The sequence below is a fragment of the Drosophila virilis genome, chromosome 2 (assembly GCF_030788295.1).
Source record: "Drosophila virilis strain 15010-1051.87 chromosome 2, Dvir_AGI_RSII-ME, whole genome shotgun sequence".
In the NCBI taxonomy this organism is placed as follows: Eukaryota; Metazoa; Arthropoda; class Insecta; order Diptera; family Drosophilidae; genus Drosophila; species Drosophila virilis.
The window spans coordinates 9,859,291-9,880,346 of record NC_091544.1 but is presented as its reverse complement, the minus strand read 5'-3'; the positions used below and the strand labels follow the sequence as shown (position 1 = coordinate 9,880,346).

Here is a 21,056-nt window from a genome sequence, read left to right as displayed (position 1 = left end):
GTAATAATAGACTATTAATTATATGATTGAAATTAATTTGCATGATTTTAAGATTGAGCGATTTTATTGAATTAAACTTTTGAATAATATAGCGATACGACTCAATGATTCGCCGTGCTAAGCAACTAAAATTGAGCTTCGTTTTGGTTCAGTTGTTGTCAAAGTTTTTACTATGTGCATTTCGTTATCTGGCTCGATTAGTTATTGATTAACTTGAAAGTTATGTTACTTTGTGCTAATAGAAACGACTATTTGTTTACTTTTTTAAAGTAGAGCTGCATATAATATTTGGTATGAATAGTCCGCAGTTGAAGCTCAGGTCAGTTCACGGCAAATGTTAATATTTTTTAGATACAAATTATTTGCAGCTCGTGTTACACATGAATCCAAGTATGAATCTATTCGTTTTCACTATGCAAGCCCGTTTGTATCTTTCGTCGCTGCGTTTCGTTCATTGCCTTTTGCTCTTGTGTTGCTGTTGCTGTTGTTGTTGTTGTTGTTGTTGCCGTTGCTGTTGTTGCTATTAGCGGCTTTCGCATTATACAATTTAATGTTTAATTTTTTTTTCCCCCGAGTCGAAAACAACAACAACAACAACAACAAAAAGTCCAACTCACAGTTGCCGTTGATGTTGTTCTTTTGAATGTTCTTTGTTTTAAATTAACTCGACCGTAACGCTTTTCTATGGCGTAAATTTACATCTACGTACGTAACGAAATAAAACGAGCACAAAAAAAAAAAAAAACGAAAAACTGAAAAAAAACCGAGAAAAAAAAAAAGCCAGCTCGAGTCCCAACATCGAGGAGACGCCGTCATCGTCACCGGCGTCGACAGCAACAATGGGTATGAAAACAACAAAGTATAAGTATATAGAAATTTACTGCGAGTAAACGGGTAGACGAATATTGCCACCATACACAAGCGAGCAGACGTAAAACCCATTTGAATTTTTACCTATGAATACGTAACGCCGCCCAGGCTGGCGAGGGGTGCAGCAACATATTAGAACCAATGCCATTGCTGGTGTTGCCGTTGGCGCGCGTCAGATTCAGCTGAATATGGTAATAAATTAAATGAAATCCACAGAGAGCACTGCAATCTGGCAGTAGCTAACTAACTGGCGATCGCAGCCACCACACCAGCAAGAAGAATGCTAGAAAAAAAAAGGGAAACCACAGAGTGCAACCTCCCCCGATATGAACAGGGCTAAATTCTAGGTTGTGCGGCTTTTGAACCATGCTAAAAAAAAAAAAACATACACAGAAAATACCATTAAGCTGAACCGTTCACTTGACTTTTCACAGCTTGGCGCGCTCTGCCACCACCACTACCACCACCACCAGCAGCAGCAGCAGCACCACCACCAGCACCACCAGCACCACCAATAGTTGACCAACGAAGCGCGCAGGCGGGTAGTACAAATCTTTGGCTTCAACAATCAACTGCGCTGCGACTATGTTAATTAGCAGCAATGTGATTTCTGGCTTGAAGGCCCCCGAGTTGGCTCTAACCATTGTTGCTCCGAGTATGATTAATATGCTATTCTAAGTGTAGCCTCTGCCATGGAGTGAAGTGGGCGCATTAAATTCCGCTAAATGCTATAATAATATGCCTGATGCCCGTTGCTAACTTCTAGATGGCCCAGTAGTTAATTTTCTTTCTGTTTGGCTTTTTTTTTTGCCGCGCTGCTGCAACAATGGCGTTAAAATTAAAAACGAAATTTAATTTTATGACCTTAACAAATTTGCAATCAACATAATTTCAAGACGTAGATGTTATGACTTAAGGGTTTTATGTGCTCTATTTTGGCCATGGTGCGTGGTTCGTATATTAGCTGGCTCTCTCTCTCCCGCTCTTTCTCTCTCATGCAGCTCCCCATCGCGCTGAATGTGAATGTCTTTTGACCGGCCCCATGTTCTGCTTGGTTGCCACATAATTTGTGGGAGGCGCAAATTGTCTTGCGTTAATGGTTGAATTTAGTGTAATTAATAATAGGCGGAAGGCACTAAAACTTATTCATTTTAACAGAGTAACATTGTATGCTAATCAAGAGACAGATCATACATATATATATATCACTGGAATGCGTATCAATAATCTCTATATCTAGAGTTGTGAAGTTCGTATTAAGCATTAATATTATTAATTGTAGAATACAACATTTAATGTTTTGAAAATGTCAATTAATAGTTCTGAAATGTCTCATTTAAAGTTTCGTAGTACTATTATTCAAACAATTTATCCCCAAGTAATTCTTGTACATATCAACATGCCGAAAAGGTAGGGTATTTTTGTTTATCATATTTATCGATTGTAATATCTATTGATATGCTTGATCCCCAATTTGACGAGCACCTCTAGACTTTAACTACAACTTTTAGCCCAACTTTCACACGTCGTCTCTTGCGTGCAAATTAAAAGTATATTAATCTTAGCTTTTTATAAGCGTACGCACACTTACACACACACACACACACACACGCCCAGTTGTGTGTAAATAAGTGTGATCTGTCACATGCAAGGAATTCCATTGTCGCTTTCAAAATCAACAAACTGTAACTAAACTAAAACGCTTGGCACACACTCAAGAGTCCACAAATGTCACAAATACACTCATGAGTACTTGTACTTATATTCGCGATCGTCGCCAGAGTTCATTACAAGATATGTAGATGTGTGTGCGTGTGTGTGTGAGAAATTGTCGTTGAGTGTGTGACACGCAATATGGCGATCAGAGGCGTTAGTTCTGACTCTGACCCCGTGGCGTTGCTGTGGAGTAGTTGAAGGTGGAAGCGGGGCGTCTGCATGCGCACTCAAATGTATCTACAAGTCAAATATGCATTAAATGTGTCATTTTGTGAGGCAACAACCTACGCGCGGCACGAGCAAAGACGCAACTCGCATGGCCAAGCGATTTGAAAAGCGAGTGGAGCACTCACCAGGCCAACTGACGGACTGACTCTCAGGTCTGTCTGATCGGTTGGCTGGCTGGGCTGAGGTTATATGCCGACATCAGCTTGATGTTCATGTTGTTGTTGCTGCTGCTGATGATGATGAACATGAATCAACAGCCACACAACGGCAACAATGGCAACTCTTCAAGCTTGGACAAACATTTCACGCATCAGGCATTTTATTGTGTAGAAATATATATATATGTATATATTTATATATATGCTACGCGAATAAAAACAATATAAAACCAAAAAAAAAAAAAAAGAAACAGCACTGAAAATAGAACAAATTTTTCGCAAATATACGTTTAACAATAGTCCGATCCGTCCGTTGGACTGGTGTTGAAAGGTAGATGGCCTTTCTTATATCTAGTTGGGTCCAAGGGCTTCTAATTAAGCCAGCAAGCATATGGGCTTGACCACATATTTCAAGTCGCATCGCATTGTATCGAGGAGAACAATACGACTTCAGCGCTAATAAAAACAATTTCGCGTGCAAATATCTAAGATACACTAGCCCAGATGCGCTCTCAACCAAAACATTCAAAGACCCTGGCTGTCCATACAGACACAAACGCACACACACACACACACACACATAGCTAACTGGTAATCATATGTGAGCTATCTGTGAGTTATTGTATCTGGTCGTTTTGCACAAAGTGATGAGTAAGCGTTAGCTGCGAAAATTGATTCAAGAAAATCAAATAGAAAGAAAAATAACATATCTATCTATATATGAGAGTAGGCACATTGAAAGTGAAGACTTCAAGCAAAACTATGCCATATGCCACATAACACCTAAATGTAATGCGTTCCAGAATGCAACAAAGTTGTAAATCACTCGACGTGCTCGCCGGGTGGCATTTGGAGGGGGATGCCTAACTATGGATTATATATATATATATGTATATCATGGTATATGTGCTCAGAAATCGCTGCCCGATGACGAAACTCGAAGCATTTTCAACTTTTTTGCGCATGGCTGACTTTGGTTGTAGGTGTTGTATTTGTTGGATGCCAGTTTAGAGCTCTAGGTGCGGGCAGCGGCAGCTCAAATTAAAACAAACTTTACAAAAGAATACACACAAAAAAAACAACAACAACAACAACAGCAGCAGCAGCAGAAAAAGAAACAACCATAAAAATAAATTCAAGTTAGTAGCTGGGCGTTCATGACACTGTTTCTTGGTTCTTCGACTGTTAAATTTGGAAAACCTTTGCAAGGCATAAACTCAATTTTAATGGGCACAATTAATCATAATTTGTTTTACTTTCAATGGTTGTATGATTTTTCAAGACATGTTCAAGTGTCGCTTTTAATTGTAAATGTCGAGTAGCGAACTAGTTAAAATCCGCCAGACGAACACCTGGATGAAATAAATATCAAGACTTCATTTACATAATTGCCTGTGCACTTAAGGACATGGCCCTGAGAGAGCCAACTCTTGCAGCTAGAGTCAAAGTGTCAACAAGTCATGGAGTGACTGGAGTGCCAGCCAAAGAAATACATATATGTATAGATATGTCCAGCAAGACCAACAGTTTTCACACAATCTGAAAGCTTCACGGATCCATGTACATAAATTCATGTATGCAAATGATCAAAGTGGACCTGAGCGCGGAGCTGCTAAGGGGGCAGCTAAAAACATCAATAATATGTAAATGCAGCAAATTAATGACTGACAAAAAGACAATCGAAACGAATTAAGCAAACAACCTACAAAACCAGCAGGAGGCTTACCATATCTGACTTGAACACCGCACGTTGACAAGCCGACTCACATAATTTGTATGCGGGCAACGGGCAACGGGCAACGCAACGATCTGCCAGATGAACAGAAATAAAAGAGGGTCTCTGCGTCCATATAGAAATTATTGAATCAAATTGAAGACGTTGAGTCGCAGAGACTAAAATAAGTATTTAAGAACGCGCACTCTACACAATATACAATTGAGTATTAATGTAGATTTAACTAACAACAGAGCTGCACGAGTGCATGAGAACGTTAGATACACATACAAATAGATGCCCAATTAGTACATTAAAACTTAGCTTAAGCTAAGTTATATATATTTTTATATGTTCCTTCCCTTGTTAAAAGATCTAGAACTGGTTTTGTTGCTGCTCTAGTTGCATTTGACAGCAGCTCAGCTTAAGGAAGCGTATACGCTAGCCGTGTAATCCTTTCAATTTATATTAAAAATTATTGTTTTTTTTTTGTCAAATTGCTTGATTATTTCATTAGCTGTGCACACTTATGGCTGCGTATATGGAAATATAACATTTATGGTCATAATGTGTCAAAGCCATAAATTCAATTAATTTTTTATAATGTCAACAGCAGCGGCAACGGCAGCGACTGTGCCCTATTAGTTTGTGAGAGTAAACTAACTGTAATTCGTTGTGGGCAGCGTTTTGAATATTAATAAGTTTATGTGGCGCACGCTATATCATGTTAACACGGGCTCAGCAGATGCTGCTGCAGCTACAGATACAGATACAGCTACAGCTACAGATACAGATACAATGCATTAATGATGCGCCGCTGTCGCTACAATTTGTACGGCGACGCATTTAATAAATGTATCTCAAGCTGTGCTGAGGGATTTCGCCGTTTCGTTTCGAATGCTGCCTTATATGTAAACAATTTAAATAGATATTTAGATATGCTGTCGACGTGGACTCCGGCTGCCTACGCTGGCGCCAGTCGCAGCGCCGACAACATTTAGCTATTTGTTTTAAAATTTAATTTCCGTTTCAATTTCAATTTCACATAAATAAATTAAAAGCCAATCCGAAAATACAAATAAAACAGCTCGCACACCACACTCAATGGATTGCATATCGCATTGGCGATTAATAAAGATCTGGATCTGCCCATTGCTGGCCAGACAGATATCGCTGCCATATATAATCGTAATCGTTGTTCGTAATCGTAATCGTGGTCGTAGGTGCCTCGATTGGCTGCTTAGGCAAATTATTGCTAAATTAACATTCCGCCGGATGCACTAAACATATTCCAAACTATCTCGCAGATACATAGATACTTGTATCGCCTAAAATTTGATGGGAGGATGTGCCATAAACAACTTTGATGCCTTAATGGCCCGATTCAATTTATGAGCAATAGCAAATATCACTTGTCATTGATTAAACACTAATTATACAATTCATCTGAGGCCTATTTATGGATATATCCGATTTGTATATGTATATGGATAACATTCGCTTACCGCTGTGTGGCATGGCAGGCGTCGGGTGGAAGCTCTTATCACTGCTCGCTGTTGCTGTGGCATAATCCATGGACAAGCGGCTCGCAATGCTGTTGTTTGAGACCGGCGTCGTGGCCGGCGTTGTTGGTGGGTAATTGGCTACCTGATGGTCTGATCCACAGACCGAGGCGGTGGTGGCCGATTCAAAGGAATTCCCATGCACAATATCCTCATTTGGTTTTTCACAATCTGCGTAAAGGAAATTCAATTAGTTAAACAATATTTTCGTTACATTATTAGGATAGACCCAAACTAAAAGCTTTTTAGGTTTTTAAACTCAATAAATTATTAAAAAAAAAAAAAAAAGAAAATTGTTACACTTGCCGCTGATTTAACGGGGCACTTGTTGTTGCACGTGGCGAAGACCTCAGCCAAATCTAATTCCGAACCGGACCCGGGCCGGACAGGAAGCAACAGGCAATGGCATAAGGAACCCGTTCGCTACCAACCGAACAATCAGCCCCCCTCTACCCTGCAGGCAAATTTTGTCCTTGATTTCGTTAGCCCGTTTCGCTCGACTGGCCCGAAGACTTCCGTCAACTCCACTCGCCAATTTGGCGTTCTACTTTATGGCCAGGTAAACTTAGTTTGGCGCCTAAGGGCTTTTATTAGGTTAAAGAGCATGATGGAAATCCACGCTATAACAAAAAAGGGCAACACTTGCAATTCAAGTGATATGATGGAATCTTGGTGCACAAAAAACATAATAAACAAATAACGCATATCATACTTATTTGTAAAATAAATGGAATTATTTACGTGAATTAGAAGGGGCTAAATATTAATTCCCAATAATCAATTAAATGCTGGAAATTCTCTGCAATCATGTTATCCAACTAGTCTATTGATAAACCAATTATTGATAGTCCTATATGAGGTACATCTCTTGCATTAATATTTTATAATGTTGTATAAAAATTCAATAAATTTGACAGACTATGAGGGCAGTATTTAGTTTTGTAGTTTACTGCTGGCTAGTTGACAGACTGACAGATTGACTTATTAATTGACTGGCGCCAACTGCTGCTGTTCGATGCCAGTCACGTGCTCACCTTTTTGTAGTATATCCAAGTGCTCCCAGAGAATGTCGCCCGTAAATGCCGGGGTTATGGCCAGAAATTTCTCTTTGCCCAGCTCGACCATTTCACGGCCGGTCATTTTACAGAATGGCCCCAGGTCCATGGAGAGCAAGGAGAACTCATTTTTGGCCCAGTTCAGCCAGTAGATGACATGCTCCTCCGTCCATTCGCGGGGATCTGCAAGGAATAAATAGTTTTCAAATGTTATACGTAATTGAATTAATTACTTTTTCAAATGCCGCATTCATTGGTTGCCCAATTAATTATTATTATTCGTATTCTTATTGTTGTTATTTGTTGTTGTTGTGCGTGGGAGCGCTGTAAACCAAATTTCATTTCTAAGTCTATTGCTGTGGGAAACGATTAATATTCATTTATGATCACGTCTTTGTATGGGACTGTTTGTAAATTATTATTTTATTGGCGTTGCCAATGCAAGCAATTGAAATTTAGACAAGTGCATGGGAATTGAATTGTGTTTTCGATTCGGGAAAGTATCTTTGCTTATTTTTGGAGCTTAATTTTTTTTTTTTTATTTCTTACCTTTGGTTATATTACAGTTTTGCACCTCCTTTTCCCAGGAGGCAAATGAGGCTTTCAGAACCTCATTCACCTTCCGGTTTGTGCCGGGCGTGAGGGGCGGCAATGTTGTGGGCACATCTGCAATTGATTTCAAAGAAAATAAATTAATTACGCAAAGATCTTGTATATTTAAAGGTACTTTAAGCTATTTTAAAGCTAATGCGCTTGCTCTACATAATTATCTGCCTAATTACCTCGTAGTCTGCCATTGCTCGTGTGCAATTGCTGCAACTTGTGGGCTTTCAAATGAAATTTACTGGTTAAGCATTGATAATTATTGCTTAGAAATGTTTGGTGATTGTTGTTGTAGTTGCTTTGATTGCTGTTTATGTTGCTGTTGCTGTTGTTGTTGTTGTTGGTGTTGTAGTTCGCTGAGCGCAGTGGCGGCAACATGCGACAATCATTCCAATCGATCCATTCATTTGTCATAATTTTGCAGTTACAACTCTATGTGTTTGTATCTAAGCTGGCCAATGAATATGTTGTTATGGGTTAAGTATTGTTGTGCTCTTGGATGTCAAAAGTCAAATCAATTTAAGATCGTTCGTATCATTCACAAACATGCACGAAGGGTGGGCAGACAACGATCGTTGGATTCAATTGCTTTCAATTTATTGGCGTTAAAATCAAAGCATCAACAAATTTGACCCGAAATGTCAGTGAAAGTCGCGACCCTTTCGTTAACGATGCGCCCTATGATCTTGTAGATACAAATGTATCTAGTGATTGGGCTGCGCAGATACTTCACTTGGGGTGCTAAATGTTTGCTTGGTTTGCCTTTTGTTGCCTCTGTTGCAGCGCACATTCATTTAAATTGATGGCATTTAATGCTAATTAGTCATCACAGCACTAATATTAACTTATAAGATGTGGTTATTGCCTTGGCAAAAAGTGTTAGGCTTATCAGTTGGGCTCTTTTTCTTTTTAGATAGACGACACACACTCTCATTTACACACGCGCACAGAGCGATAAGATTTATTTAAATTTATTTAAGTTAAATTCACGTTGCACAATGCACAAAAATAAAACAAAACTGAAATAAATTTTGTAACTGGTCGGTTCTCTGTGTATCTATTGGATTGCTGGATTTGTGAAGCCAAACTGAAACGAAACGATCGCCTCGTCCGTTGTGTATCCTAAACAACGAGAAGAAACGAGCCAGAGAGACACAAACACGCGCGCAGAGAGTGAGAGAGCGGCGCGTGCAACAAGTGGAATTGAAATATGTGCTCGCTATCATAAATCTCAGAGCACGGCGAAACGAAATGGAATTCATTCACAAACGAAACTGTCTGAGCGTAATAAGTGGGAGAGCGTGTGCTTGTGTATGCATGTGTGTGTGTGTGTGTGTGTGTGTGTGTGTGTGTGTGTGTGCGTGCGTGCGTGCGAGCGTGTATGTGTGGGGAACGGAAACGGCCATCACATCGTGCCGACAACAACAAAAGAAACAACTGAAGAGCAACAGCTACACCTAGTAAAACAACACAACAACAAGCTGTTTGTATAGCACTGAGAAAAAAACGCAAATGAAAGCCAAAGCAAATAACAAACAAAAACAGGCAAGCGGCAAAGGCTGGCAACAGGTGACACTGCGTACAGGGTGTAACAGGTGCACAAAAGTCAAACCGCGGGCGTGTGCAAAGTTCAAAAGCTTTAGCCATCCATCGTTCGCTCTCTCTCTTTCTCTCTCTCTCTATCTGTCTCTCTCTTCCTTTCTGTGGCGAAGCAGAACTTTGGCTAAATGGCCATCAAGATCAGGTGACCAACAGCTATAAAATAGCTGCTACAATATGTTTACACACACATGCATACACATATATGCAACTCACATATGGCAAACCTACTCAAGTTTCCTCACACACACACACACACACACACATTGCGGCTCCTGGTGCAGGCAAGCAGCAGCAACAACAACAGCAACGGCAACGACAACGAATTTATGAATGAATTTCTCATGTTGCCTTCCACGCGCATTCTCGCTCAAAAAACTCCAGCAACAGACAATGAGACAACAACAACAAGTTGTAGCAGTGAAGAAGAAGCGACGTCGGCTCGTTTTCTTTGCGTCAAAAATATATACAAGAAGAACAACAACAACAGCAGCAGCAGCAGAAACAACAATGATCGACGTTGGCGTCGCCGCTTCCGCTGCTTCCGTTTGCTTTGCCTCTCATTCGTATCGCTATCGAACGCAGGCCCGTGGTAAATAATGCATGTGAATGTGATAAAGCAAAACAGCTAGGAGAGCCAAAACGAAGACCGAGACGAAGACGGCGACGGCGACGTAAACGTAGACGGCAGCGACTCGCACAAATTATAAGTACTATGTGCGAGTGCACGAGTATATAGAGAGGAAAGAGAAGGAAAACAACGGCCATAAGATAGAGCTATTATGACAACGCGACCAGGTAAATTTATGAATGAAACAAATGCCTGATGCGGCGTCGAGTTTTGAGTCTATGAATGAATTGAAATTACGTGCGGCGTCGCGGCGGGCAGCGGGCAGCGACGCTGAGATCATTTGGTCATTATCACAAAACCGCATATAATTGGCGACAAACGCAAAGGGAAAACCCCACCGCAGTACTCAAAAAACAAAAAAAAAAGAAACATGTATGTGCATGTAAATATATGTGTATTTATAAAAGTAAGCATGAGTGTATCTGCAAGATGGGACAAATGGGCCTTCAAGGTGGGCGCATCTGCGTGTTGAGCAAATTGCCTATCACACACAGACACAAACGCACTAAGCCACACATATTTGACATTGCCCATGTTTATGTATGTCTTATGTCTTATGACTAGTTGGCCAAAAGGGAAAAGCTCTTTAAAACGCAGTAGTTACAACTTTAAATTACAAAACGTCTGTGCGTGTCTGAAATTCATTAAAGCCTCGCTGGCTTGATGGAGTTCCATAGCCGGGCCACACACACCACTTGGGTGTTAATGCCCCGTCTAGGCTACATTCCTGGCCGATACCTGTAAGAGTTTAACTTGCATGCGAGCTGGGTTGTGGTTGGTAATCATACATATCTATATTTATGAGGTGTTCATTGTTCGCTCTTCACGCCAAACTAGGTCAATCAAGTTGTTCCTAGCTGCACGATCAATGAAAGTGTGCGCAGCTAGCCTCTAAGCACAATTCGTTGAAAGGCGAGCTCGAAGTGCTGGGCTTTCGATTTGCAAAGCTTTACATAGTCTTTAAACTAAGTACGAAATCTAATTTGTAAGGCATTTTAGAGAAAATCAAAAGAAATGTATTTCTCAATGGGCGTAATTCAAGTACAACAGCTTTCATATCTTTGTGCATGTGTGTGGCAATTGAACATGTATTAGTGCGCGCGTGCCATAAAAGCTCAGCTCAGCTCAGCTTTAAGCTTACATGGCACATCCATGTGCATTGTATGTGTGTATGGAAATGATATATGGATAAAACTCAAATATCAATCGCCAATCACTGGACCAGCTGGGTGTACATTATAAATGTCACGTAGTCCATAGAACTTCCCGTTATGGAACTTTCTTTATGCAAAAGCATATGAGCCTGCAAATTGGCTTACAATACACCCACTTCTGAATGAGTCAATTGAGTATGTATTTGGCTTCTAATCTGTAGTTGCTATTTTGTGTGAATAATGCGCCATTTACGCTTATGAGGCTTATCAAATTTCCAAGAAAACGCACAGCGACGAAATGGCCATCAAGGAAATGGAGTATTCGCAAAAATTTATTAGTGCAGGTTATTTTTGTACGGCCAGCATGCGATTGCTTATCAAAGGAATGATAAGGCCAAGAGATTCGGCCCAATTATGAACTCATTTCCGAAACAAACTTTTTATTAGGCCATAGACACGAGACGACTCCAACATAATATGCGATCCAGTTGTTAAATGATGAAAATCTATAGATACATCTTTTGTGTATTCGATATGATAAATAAATGTGCATAAACATATGTGAAAACAATTTACTCGTGTGTATTTTGGCACGCGTGTGAACAAGTTAACTTCCGGTTGTATAAACAGCAATGTGATCGTTATCTAACATAACGGAAGATTGGCAATTCATTTAAGGTTCACTTTTTAGTGATTGGCAATTTCTCAGAATTTGAACACAGCAATCAACTTAAATTGAAGATGTTTGAGCACATTGCAAATTTCGAAAATTTAAATAAATAAGCCAAATGAGGGAGAAAAACCGGAAGTTATGAATTCCCAGCTGTTAACAAAGCATGTGAAAGTTTATTTAAGCTGTTTAATTTAATTATGCATCAATATTGAATCGAACACCTTCTGAGAAGTAGCACAAGCCGCTTCTCTATACCTGGGGTTAACATTGTGTTGAACCTTATCGGGCACAGATCCAGTATAAAACAGGCCCAAAACAAACGAAAAGAATGTAATGTATGCATGTTGAGATACTTTCGTACTTTGCTTAAATTTCTGCAAGTCGCTCAAATCGATTAGAACAGTTTCTCGCACATCTTTAATTGTGACCAGCCGACAGGTCGGAGGACGTGCAACTAACTACACGCAATTTTGCCCCAACAATGGAAATTAGCAACGGCAAATGGCAGCCAAAGGCGAACAGCCAAACAACCAACCACAAAGCAACGCAACAAAATGCCAGGCCAAGCCGACAACATTATTAAGTATTTGCTATTGACTTCCGGTCGTTAGATATTTCATTACCAACATCGAGTTGGTGCTGGAGTCGTAGTTGGGGCTTCTGTTTGCACAGCAACCAAAGTCAAAGAGCTCAATTCTATTAAATTAAAGGTGTAGTCAGATATGTTCCCAGCCAGAGAGCCAGAGTTCGGCAAAAAGAATTCTATTATTTAAATACGCTATGATTACAAGCTGCATTTCGGTGTTAGATCTGATGGAAATCTGTTGCTCTTAACTCAATTTGTTGCGACAAGGTCTTCGTTTGCTTTCAGTACCCTCTGCCCACAGTTTAAATAATTTACTTCTTTTTGTCTTCCATGTCCTTTGATATCCACTCAGCTAGCCTCGGGCTATACAAGGCATCTTTAGACATTTTTCAACTAATTTGATTCAATGCCGATTGAAGTTGATGACAACAGCGTTCAGCCAAATAAGTTGAAGTATGGTTGCTGATTGCTGACACTCAAAGAAAGCTTAAACCGTAAATTACGTCAATTATGGGGCGACAAATAAAAGTGCATGTAAATATAAATCTAAATACGAAATCGAACAGAGGCAAAATGTGACAAGTTCTTAGAAAAGCTGTGAACATCAAATAAAATACTTGAAAAAAAGACCAAATTAACGAACACACTTTCTACCACTTACAATGTAAATGCCAGTTTCTCCAAGTTTTAAATTAAAAATTCAATAAGATTTTAGAAAGAATATCTAGATATCTGGCTAGAGTATTTATGATTCGGTATAGCTAAAACAAATACATTTTTAGTTAATGTCGTTTTAGGTTCTCTTTATTTTCGTTCGCTTCAATTCCTCGAAAACCATATATGCAGTTAAATTTCCTTAATATCATACAAGAAATACAATAACAGCTTGAATTCTGGATAAAACGTGAAGCTTTAGGAATTATATTGAAAGCAAATAAATCAAATAATGTGCATCCAAATTACGACAAAGCACACAAGTGGCGTATAAATAAATATGTATGCATGACAGGCTGCCTCTCGGCCCCTGTCTGCATGGAGCTGATAGTGCAGTGGGGTGTTTTGTTTTGTTTTGTTTTGTTTTGTTTTTTTATTTATTTCGTTATAAAAATAATTGCAGGAATTGTGTGAGACAACGCTGACGTCGCCTTCGCCGTCGCCGTTGCCGTTGCCGTCGCAGTCGACGTCGTTTGGCTGACAGGCAGCGCCAAACGAGCGGACAGATACTTGTTGTAGTTGTTGTTGTTGCTGTTGCACTTTTGCAGCTGAAACAGCAAAAGCAAAGGCAAGTGCAGCAGGAGGAGCAGCAACAGCAGCAACAGCAACAGCAGCAGCAGCAGCAGTAAAAGACAGAGAAAACCAGCCAAAGATGTGGCCCTGGCAAAGAGCTGAGTTGTCGTATGAAACTTACTACACCGGAAATATAAAATTACACACTCAACACTTAAATTGTGTATGCCCGCCTCGCTGAACTTGTGTGTGTGTGTGTGTGTGTGCGAGTGTCTGTGTGTGTTTCTCACATGTTGCATGCTGCAATGAAGATTCTAGTGACTCGCCCGGTGCGTGCTCCGCAAACAGGGTGCAAAACGATGGAACTCAAACGTTCAGAGTATTTGGTGTATAAGAAAACATAAAAAAAAATCGGAAGAAAAATGATATAATTAATTGGCATTTTGATGAGGGTTGCATAGCCATACAGCATGAAACGCACCTGAGGAAATGCAGCACCTGAGCCGTGTGTGATAATTGTCCATTTATGCAATATCAAATTAAGGACTCACAAATAGCTGAGCCAGAAATTAGTTTTGCTTATGATTTGATTAGAAGGAATCAATAAGTGCATTGCTGTGCATGTTCAGTCCTTAAGACAAAAGTAAAAATTCGCAGAATATAAAATTCCCACGCACTTGAACTTGAAATTCTTTCATGAGACAAGCACTTTTCCATATGTATTTAAATACATGCTCATATTTGCTTTTTTTTTTGGCAAAAGATGAAGAAACAACCGAAAAAATAAAATAATGGTACGACTCGAATTACAAACACACATTCGTCCTTCATTGAGTCCTCGGGTCCTCGGAGCGGTGCACAAAGAGACCTTTGAGCCTTTGAGTCTTTACCTAAGGCATCTTGGGGGGAATTTTAGAAGAGGTGAATACCCTGCATACCTGTTTGCGGCATGCTCGACTTGTTGGCCACTGTGCGAATCTCTGCGAATGCATACAATTTAATCTGAAAGCAACTATCACTTGCTAAGACACTCGTACATTTCAATGCCCCGATCAAGGACTCGTCTCTTGCTTGGCGTCTGGCTCCAAGAGTCGTGGGAATACGAAAATTTGTTGGTTTCGTTTTTGTGCCTTTGGCTTACATTTTGTGCTAAATTCTCAAGCTGCTGACGCTGGATCTCTCTCGCTCTTGTCTCCCCTAAATCTTTTAACGCTGATTTTATTTCATTTCATTTTATTTTTTGCTCTTAAACTCCATTGCGCTACTCCCACTAAGACTGTGCGAATTTGTTGTTGAAAAGAGTCGCCAGCCTGCCAGCCTGCCAGCCAGCCAGCCAACTGCTTAGTCACCTGACCAGGTAGCCGATGGAGAACTGACCAAGTAGTAGTAATTGGTTTGCAGTTAGGGCAGCCGGATCTGACGATAGCTGATAACAAAGCCGCTCAATGTATTTATGTCTGCCCCATCGAGGGTAGCAATCAAACCTGACCATGGGGTTTCCCTTTTGAGTACAGCATAAGCACATTTCTATAGTCGTATCGATCATATATACAACATATATATATAGAGAGAGAGAGAGATATAGAGAGATAACACTAGCTACAGTTCTCAGAACTACTTGCATATCTATGAGCCATACGTGTTATCAAAACAAGTCCAAATAACGCGCTGTCTGTGCACCGCATTAGCCGGCGTCGAGTGCCCTAAGCCACAATCACAATGGACGGGCATTTAGATTCAATTTGTGGGGGGACAATCTTAAAGCGACATTCCTTTAGTCTGCCAGCTGCTGCTTTAATTGTTGTCTTTCAATTTTAATTTCATTCAATTAGCCTATGGAAATCTGACAAAAAACCTATAGCTAGACCGAGAGGGAGAGAGAAAGATAGAGAGAGAGAGAGAGAGAGAGAGAGCTGTGCGCGTGCGCTTTGCGTTCGCATCTTTAATTGTGCCTAGTTGGTCAGTTCATCAGTTTGTCAATCGGTCAGCTCTTTAATTAAGGGTGGGCGGTACAAACACTCTGTCTAATTGCATTTGCTGGCAGTCGTAAAAGTTTGTAATAATTGTTTTCTGTTGGGGGAAAGTGTAGCACAGTTAATTCAGCTGAATATGAAGTGGATGCTGCCGAAGGATCGCTTTAAGTATTTCAGTTTATTTCTACAATGTCAAACGCATATACCGATAGCTCTATCGATCCCCTACTTTCGATAGATGAATCATTAAATCAATTATCACTTCAACAAATTAATCCCAGTTATCGGTTAAATGTGTGCTTAACGCTTTTGTGCTCTGTGTGCGGTGTGTAATATACGAATTCCACATTCCTGGAAATTGCACATAAAAAATTCTACAAAATATATAAAGACTAATTAACTTATTTTTAACACAGCGCTTTTCCGGCTAAGTATGTAACAATATCTTAAAAGACATAATGGCACACACCAAAATTCTCACAGGAATACAACAAATACAACATACACAAAAAACAAAACCAACATTGGCCATAAAAATGTTTATTTAGCAAACGATCAACACAAAATACAATTTATATAGACAGCCCAAAGTCAATCGATAGCCAGACTATGCCAATGTGTGTCTGTGTGTTTATCAAGACTGGAAATCCCACCCCGCCCAAAAAAGTAGGAAAAAACAATTATAGACTAGAAGTTAAGGTAAGGAAATAAACAAGGCTGCGAGATACCCTGCAATCAGTTACAATTTATGTTAAATGCAGACAAAACTTGAACACCAATTTATCTGCATAAAATTTAATAAATATACCTAAACAAACTTAATAATAAATATAGATTTTTTAAAATAGTTTTTATTGATTCATAATAGAATATTTCTGCTTATGCTTTAATCATTAAGATGTATTTTTCTTTATGTAAAGCTTGGCAGATTTTGAAACGAAAAAACTACAAACTTTAAAATAAAAGGTATTTACCTCTTTCAATGCTTATATAGTATCTGGGGAATTGTTTAATACAATTTTAATAGATGTTTAAAAGCAGAACGTAAATCAAAGTTCACCTGCATTCGGAATATACCCAATTGCCTGACTCCGTACAGGGTGTTGAGCAAGAAGAAACCCCAAGCCGTCTTATGTAATAAAATTGATGATCAAACGAAAACTCTCACATTTTGTGCCGTGAATGCATTGCCAATGATCGAGCAACGAGCCAATGAGCCAATGAGCCAGCGAGCCGAACGGAACCAAGATCAATCGTCAAATGGTTGGTTTGGCTTTCGGTTCTGGCTAAAAGCGAATAAATTCATTTTTAATATGTGTGTGTTTCAATGGCAAAACGCCACACGGGCTACACATTATTGTTTTTCATATTTGTACAGCACATCTTTATGGGTATATTGTTTCAACAACAACAACAGCAACAGCAACAACAACTTTAAAGAACACAAACAGACTGCGCGGCGTTTTTGTTTCAATGAATTTGCGTGCAGTCTTCGGCGGAACTTGTCATGTTTACAAACAAAGCCCCAACAACAACGGTTCGCATTATGCTAAAATTCATGAAAAATTTACCAAATATATATTTAGTATAGTCGTTTAGATGTGTATAGATATAAATATATGTGGCAATATATTTGGCCAGCAAATTGGTGCACAATAAATTGAAGCTAAGTCGCATCCGAAAAAGCGCATTGTTTATTTTCCAACGATTTTCCAGCAGTTGAAATAACATCAAACGACAAAGCGGAAAATGAGCAACGCAAAAATGAAAAACGAAAGCCAACAAAAACGCATTTTTATGATTCTCGAAACGATTTGTTATATGTTTTCAATAGCTACCCCGGCTTCTTCCTGTCCCGCGCAATTAAAAGCCAAAATCATTATAACATACAATTATGAGTGGCCCAAGGCTCTATCTACAATGGTTTCGGTTTTGATCGGGGTTAGTTGGCGGAGACGGTGGCGGAGGCAGCACCACGAGGTGTTATTGCAGTCGATAGATCAAAGCATTTGCTTTCATGTTTGTTGCCATTGCACTTGTTGTGGCTGCACTGCGTCTGGCCCGATAAAACGGAGCCGGCCGGACATGCAGCCCATAAGGTGTGAAGAAACTGGCAAGCGAAAGGCAACACAGTGTCTGATATCAAACAGACACTTTGGCAACTGTTTGAAGTGCAGTCATCGAGATTATGATTACATATGCATAACAGCCAGTCGTCTATGGAGTCAAGAAATGCTGCAAACAAAATAAAGGAATCAAATATTGAAAGGAAGTGCATAGCACATAACATTATAAGGTCATCTGCATCAAATACTCTATAAATACTAACTTGGTATAAATACTAGTTTCTATCTTTGTCTTTGCTCTAGCTATGTCCACCTGTTTGCAAAATATTGATAAGTGTAGATTTGAAAACACGGTTTTAAGGTTTTGCTTTGCAAGACCCTTTTTGCCCTAGTTTGGCGCTAAACAAACCAAGGCAAGGGCAAGGGATCTAAAGCTTTCCCTAAAAATTTCATAAGGATTATATAAATAAGCCGAATGTATTCAGCCTGTACATAGCCCCTTGGTAAAGTGTTAATAGAAAGAATTTAAAATGCTTGTAACAGCAGCTTGATTCTGAGGTAGCTTGGCACAGGGTATCTCCTATGGTCATATTGCTTAATAATATGAGTATTACTAATACCCTTGATTTTCTCAAAATTTGGTTTGCCATTGATAAATTGAAGTGATTTCAGTGGCCAAATAAATCATATAAAATATGCAGAAATCGACAAGTGTAACGAAATTGGTTGATCACCTAATTGGGTTAATCTTTCAGCCTGTTAATTGAATCAACATTTCCGAGTGTAGCTAATAAAAATGCAATATAAACAAAAGCAAAAGCTCCAATGATGGAGTAGCATATCCACTATATATATATATATATATATATATATATATATATATATATATATTTATCGCCTATATAGATAGCTTTATGCTGTCTATGTTGTCTATATAAATTGCATGAGCAGCAAAATTTTAATCAACACTCATTAACTGTACAAGATCGCCGGCAATATAATTAAGAGAAATTATGTTTCCACCGGCGCTACGTTGACGTTGACGTCGACCACGTCGAATGTTCGACCTGTTGGATCAATGGAGACCGGGCCGCAGACGCAGCCACAATACAAGTTGTTCGGCCTGTTGCTCAGATTTGTTGTTGTTTAACAATTTCGCAATTCAGCTGTCGATCATTTCATTCATAAAATGTGCATGGCACGGCATGAGGGAGCCCCACACACACACACACACACAGAGAGAGAGAGAGAGAGAGAGAGAGACGCACACCCCACTGGCGATTCATTCACACAGCTCGGGCGATCTGGAAACTCGCACACATCCGCACATGCTGGGTTAATACCCAACCACCCGCCTGCTCGATCGGTCCATAACAAACGAAGTGATTAATTCATGTAGTGGTCTCTCGGCTCCGTCACACGGCACACGGTACACGGTATCCACAGCAAAGTATTGGCCCCAACCAACCACACGGGCCCCCAGCGATTCTCCGTTTTCTCAATGAAACTGGTTTCGTCAGTTCGATTGCTGCCGTTGCGGCTGCCGATGTCTGTTGCTAGCTGTTGTTGTTGATATTGGGGTTTATGTTATTATATTCATCCTCACCTGATCCCCAGCAGCTGCTCATCCGGTCAATGTGAGAAAAAATACACAACAGCACACTGCAAAAATAGACAGCACGAAACGCATGCAACTTTTTCTTTTTCAGAGCTGCAGCACTCCAAGCTGATCATTTAGCCAGATATTGAGCCAAGCCAGGCCAAGTCAAGCCTGGCCATGAATGATGTGGGGTGCTCTGTTCACTCGCAGCGCCAAATGAAATGCGAAAGCTGTTGCTCAGGATAGTATCTGGCATTCAAATCAGCTTTGGAAAACTGGCCAACAAGTGACCAGCCCAAGTCAACCTATTTCAGCATCCGCAACCGTAAAGGAAGCAGCCATAAAACCAATGCAAAAAAATAAAAGAAAAATAGCCAACTAAACTGGAAAAGCGCCGCACTGCAGTTGATTTTCTTTACGCCTGCCCCCTCCAACTGCGGAAGTTGGCCAAGCATGTGTAAAACAGTTAATGCACACAGGATATGTTTCCGTGGCAAACGAGTTTTTGGCTTTTTGTAGCCTCGATTTTTATTTTTTTATCTCTACCAACCATCAAAGTTATTAATTATCAATTTATTTTAACCAATATCATTTGCATAGAACTGTGCGCTAAAAGAGTAGCCAGTTCTTGAGGCCGCGATTTATATTAATTGGTTTTTAATCGATTCGGGAAGCGCGTCTTCATATTTTCACAAGTTTTTTTTTCTTCTGATTATTTATGCAATGGGAAGTGGAATTGTGTTTTAATTTGGAAACTAGAAACACGGTCAGTCACCCAAGAACAAGAAACACGTCTTAAAAACTTAAAAAAAAAGGGCTAAAATAAATAAATAAATAATAAATATTGAAAATAAAAATTAGTGGAACAAAACTCAAAACCTCAAAAAGTATAAGCTAGGAAGCGCATGATTTGCAAATATTTTAAAATAAATATATATTTAAATTTAAGAATGTCTCGATGTCTTTTAAAACTGAGCATGAGAAATATATGTTAATAAAAATAAAATCAAATTTGAAAAAATTGTGAAAACTTAAAAAAATATGCTAGAAATAATTTTTTGTGCAAAAATGAAATATCTTGAAAATGAAATAAAAAAAGCTAGAAAATAATATTTTTCCAATTTACATAAAATAAAACTTGAACAAATCCTAAAATCATAAAATATAGCAACAAAGTTAATTGGTTTCCAAAATTATTAAAAAAAAAAAAAAAACATAAATTAAAATAGCCTTTTCAAAACGTTCAAAAATGCCTGATTTAAGGAGCGAGGAAAACTTAGATACAATTGTAAGTTAAACAAAAACTATTTTAAAGCATAGACCAAACATAATGAGACAAAGAAAGGAAGCTGCTGCGCAAATTGAGAGAAGACCGCAAGCAAGGCCTGGCAGCAGAATCTTGGGCTTGAGGAAGAGGCCGCATTTTAAAGCGCAAGATAAACTCGCTGGGATGCTGATCGCATCAGCTGCCGCTGTTGCTGCTGCTGCTGCTGCTGTTGCTGCTCAAGTGGCGGCTACAACAAACAACGACGGCAACAACGGCAACAACAGCGACAACAACGACAACGGCGACTGCTCGATCGTGTGTGTAGATGCTTGGGCTGCCTGTCCAGCGGGCCGAGCGAGCATCTGAAATACAGT

The 21,056-nt window shown here is 39.5% G+C and overlaps 1 protein-coding gene across 2 annotated transcripts in view; it reads right to left on the bottom strand.

The window, feature by feature from the left end:
• Positions 1–21,056, bottom strand: part of pnt (ETS transcription factor pointed) — a 62,458-nt gene that overhangs the window by 15,321 nt on the left and 26,081 nt on the right. Inside the window, exons 1-4 of one of the 2 annotated variants that reach the window (XM_015171462.3) lie at positions 8,086–8,972; positions 7,853–7,969; positions 7,283–7,486; positions 6,192–6,419 (exon numbers count right to left, since the gene is read on the bottom strand). In XM_015171462.3, the coding sequence (XP_015026948.1) occupies positions 6,192–6,419; positions 7,283–7,486; positions 7,853–7,969; positions 8,086–8,320 (784 nt within the window). In that variant the 5' untranslated portion in view covers positions 8,321–8,972. Of the gene's footprint in view, positions 1–6,191; positions 6,420–7,282; positions 7,487–7,852; positions 7,970–8,085; positions 8,973–21,056 lie in introns of those variants that run through there. The other variant, XM_002054277.4, reaches the window with a different exon arrangement.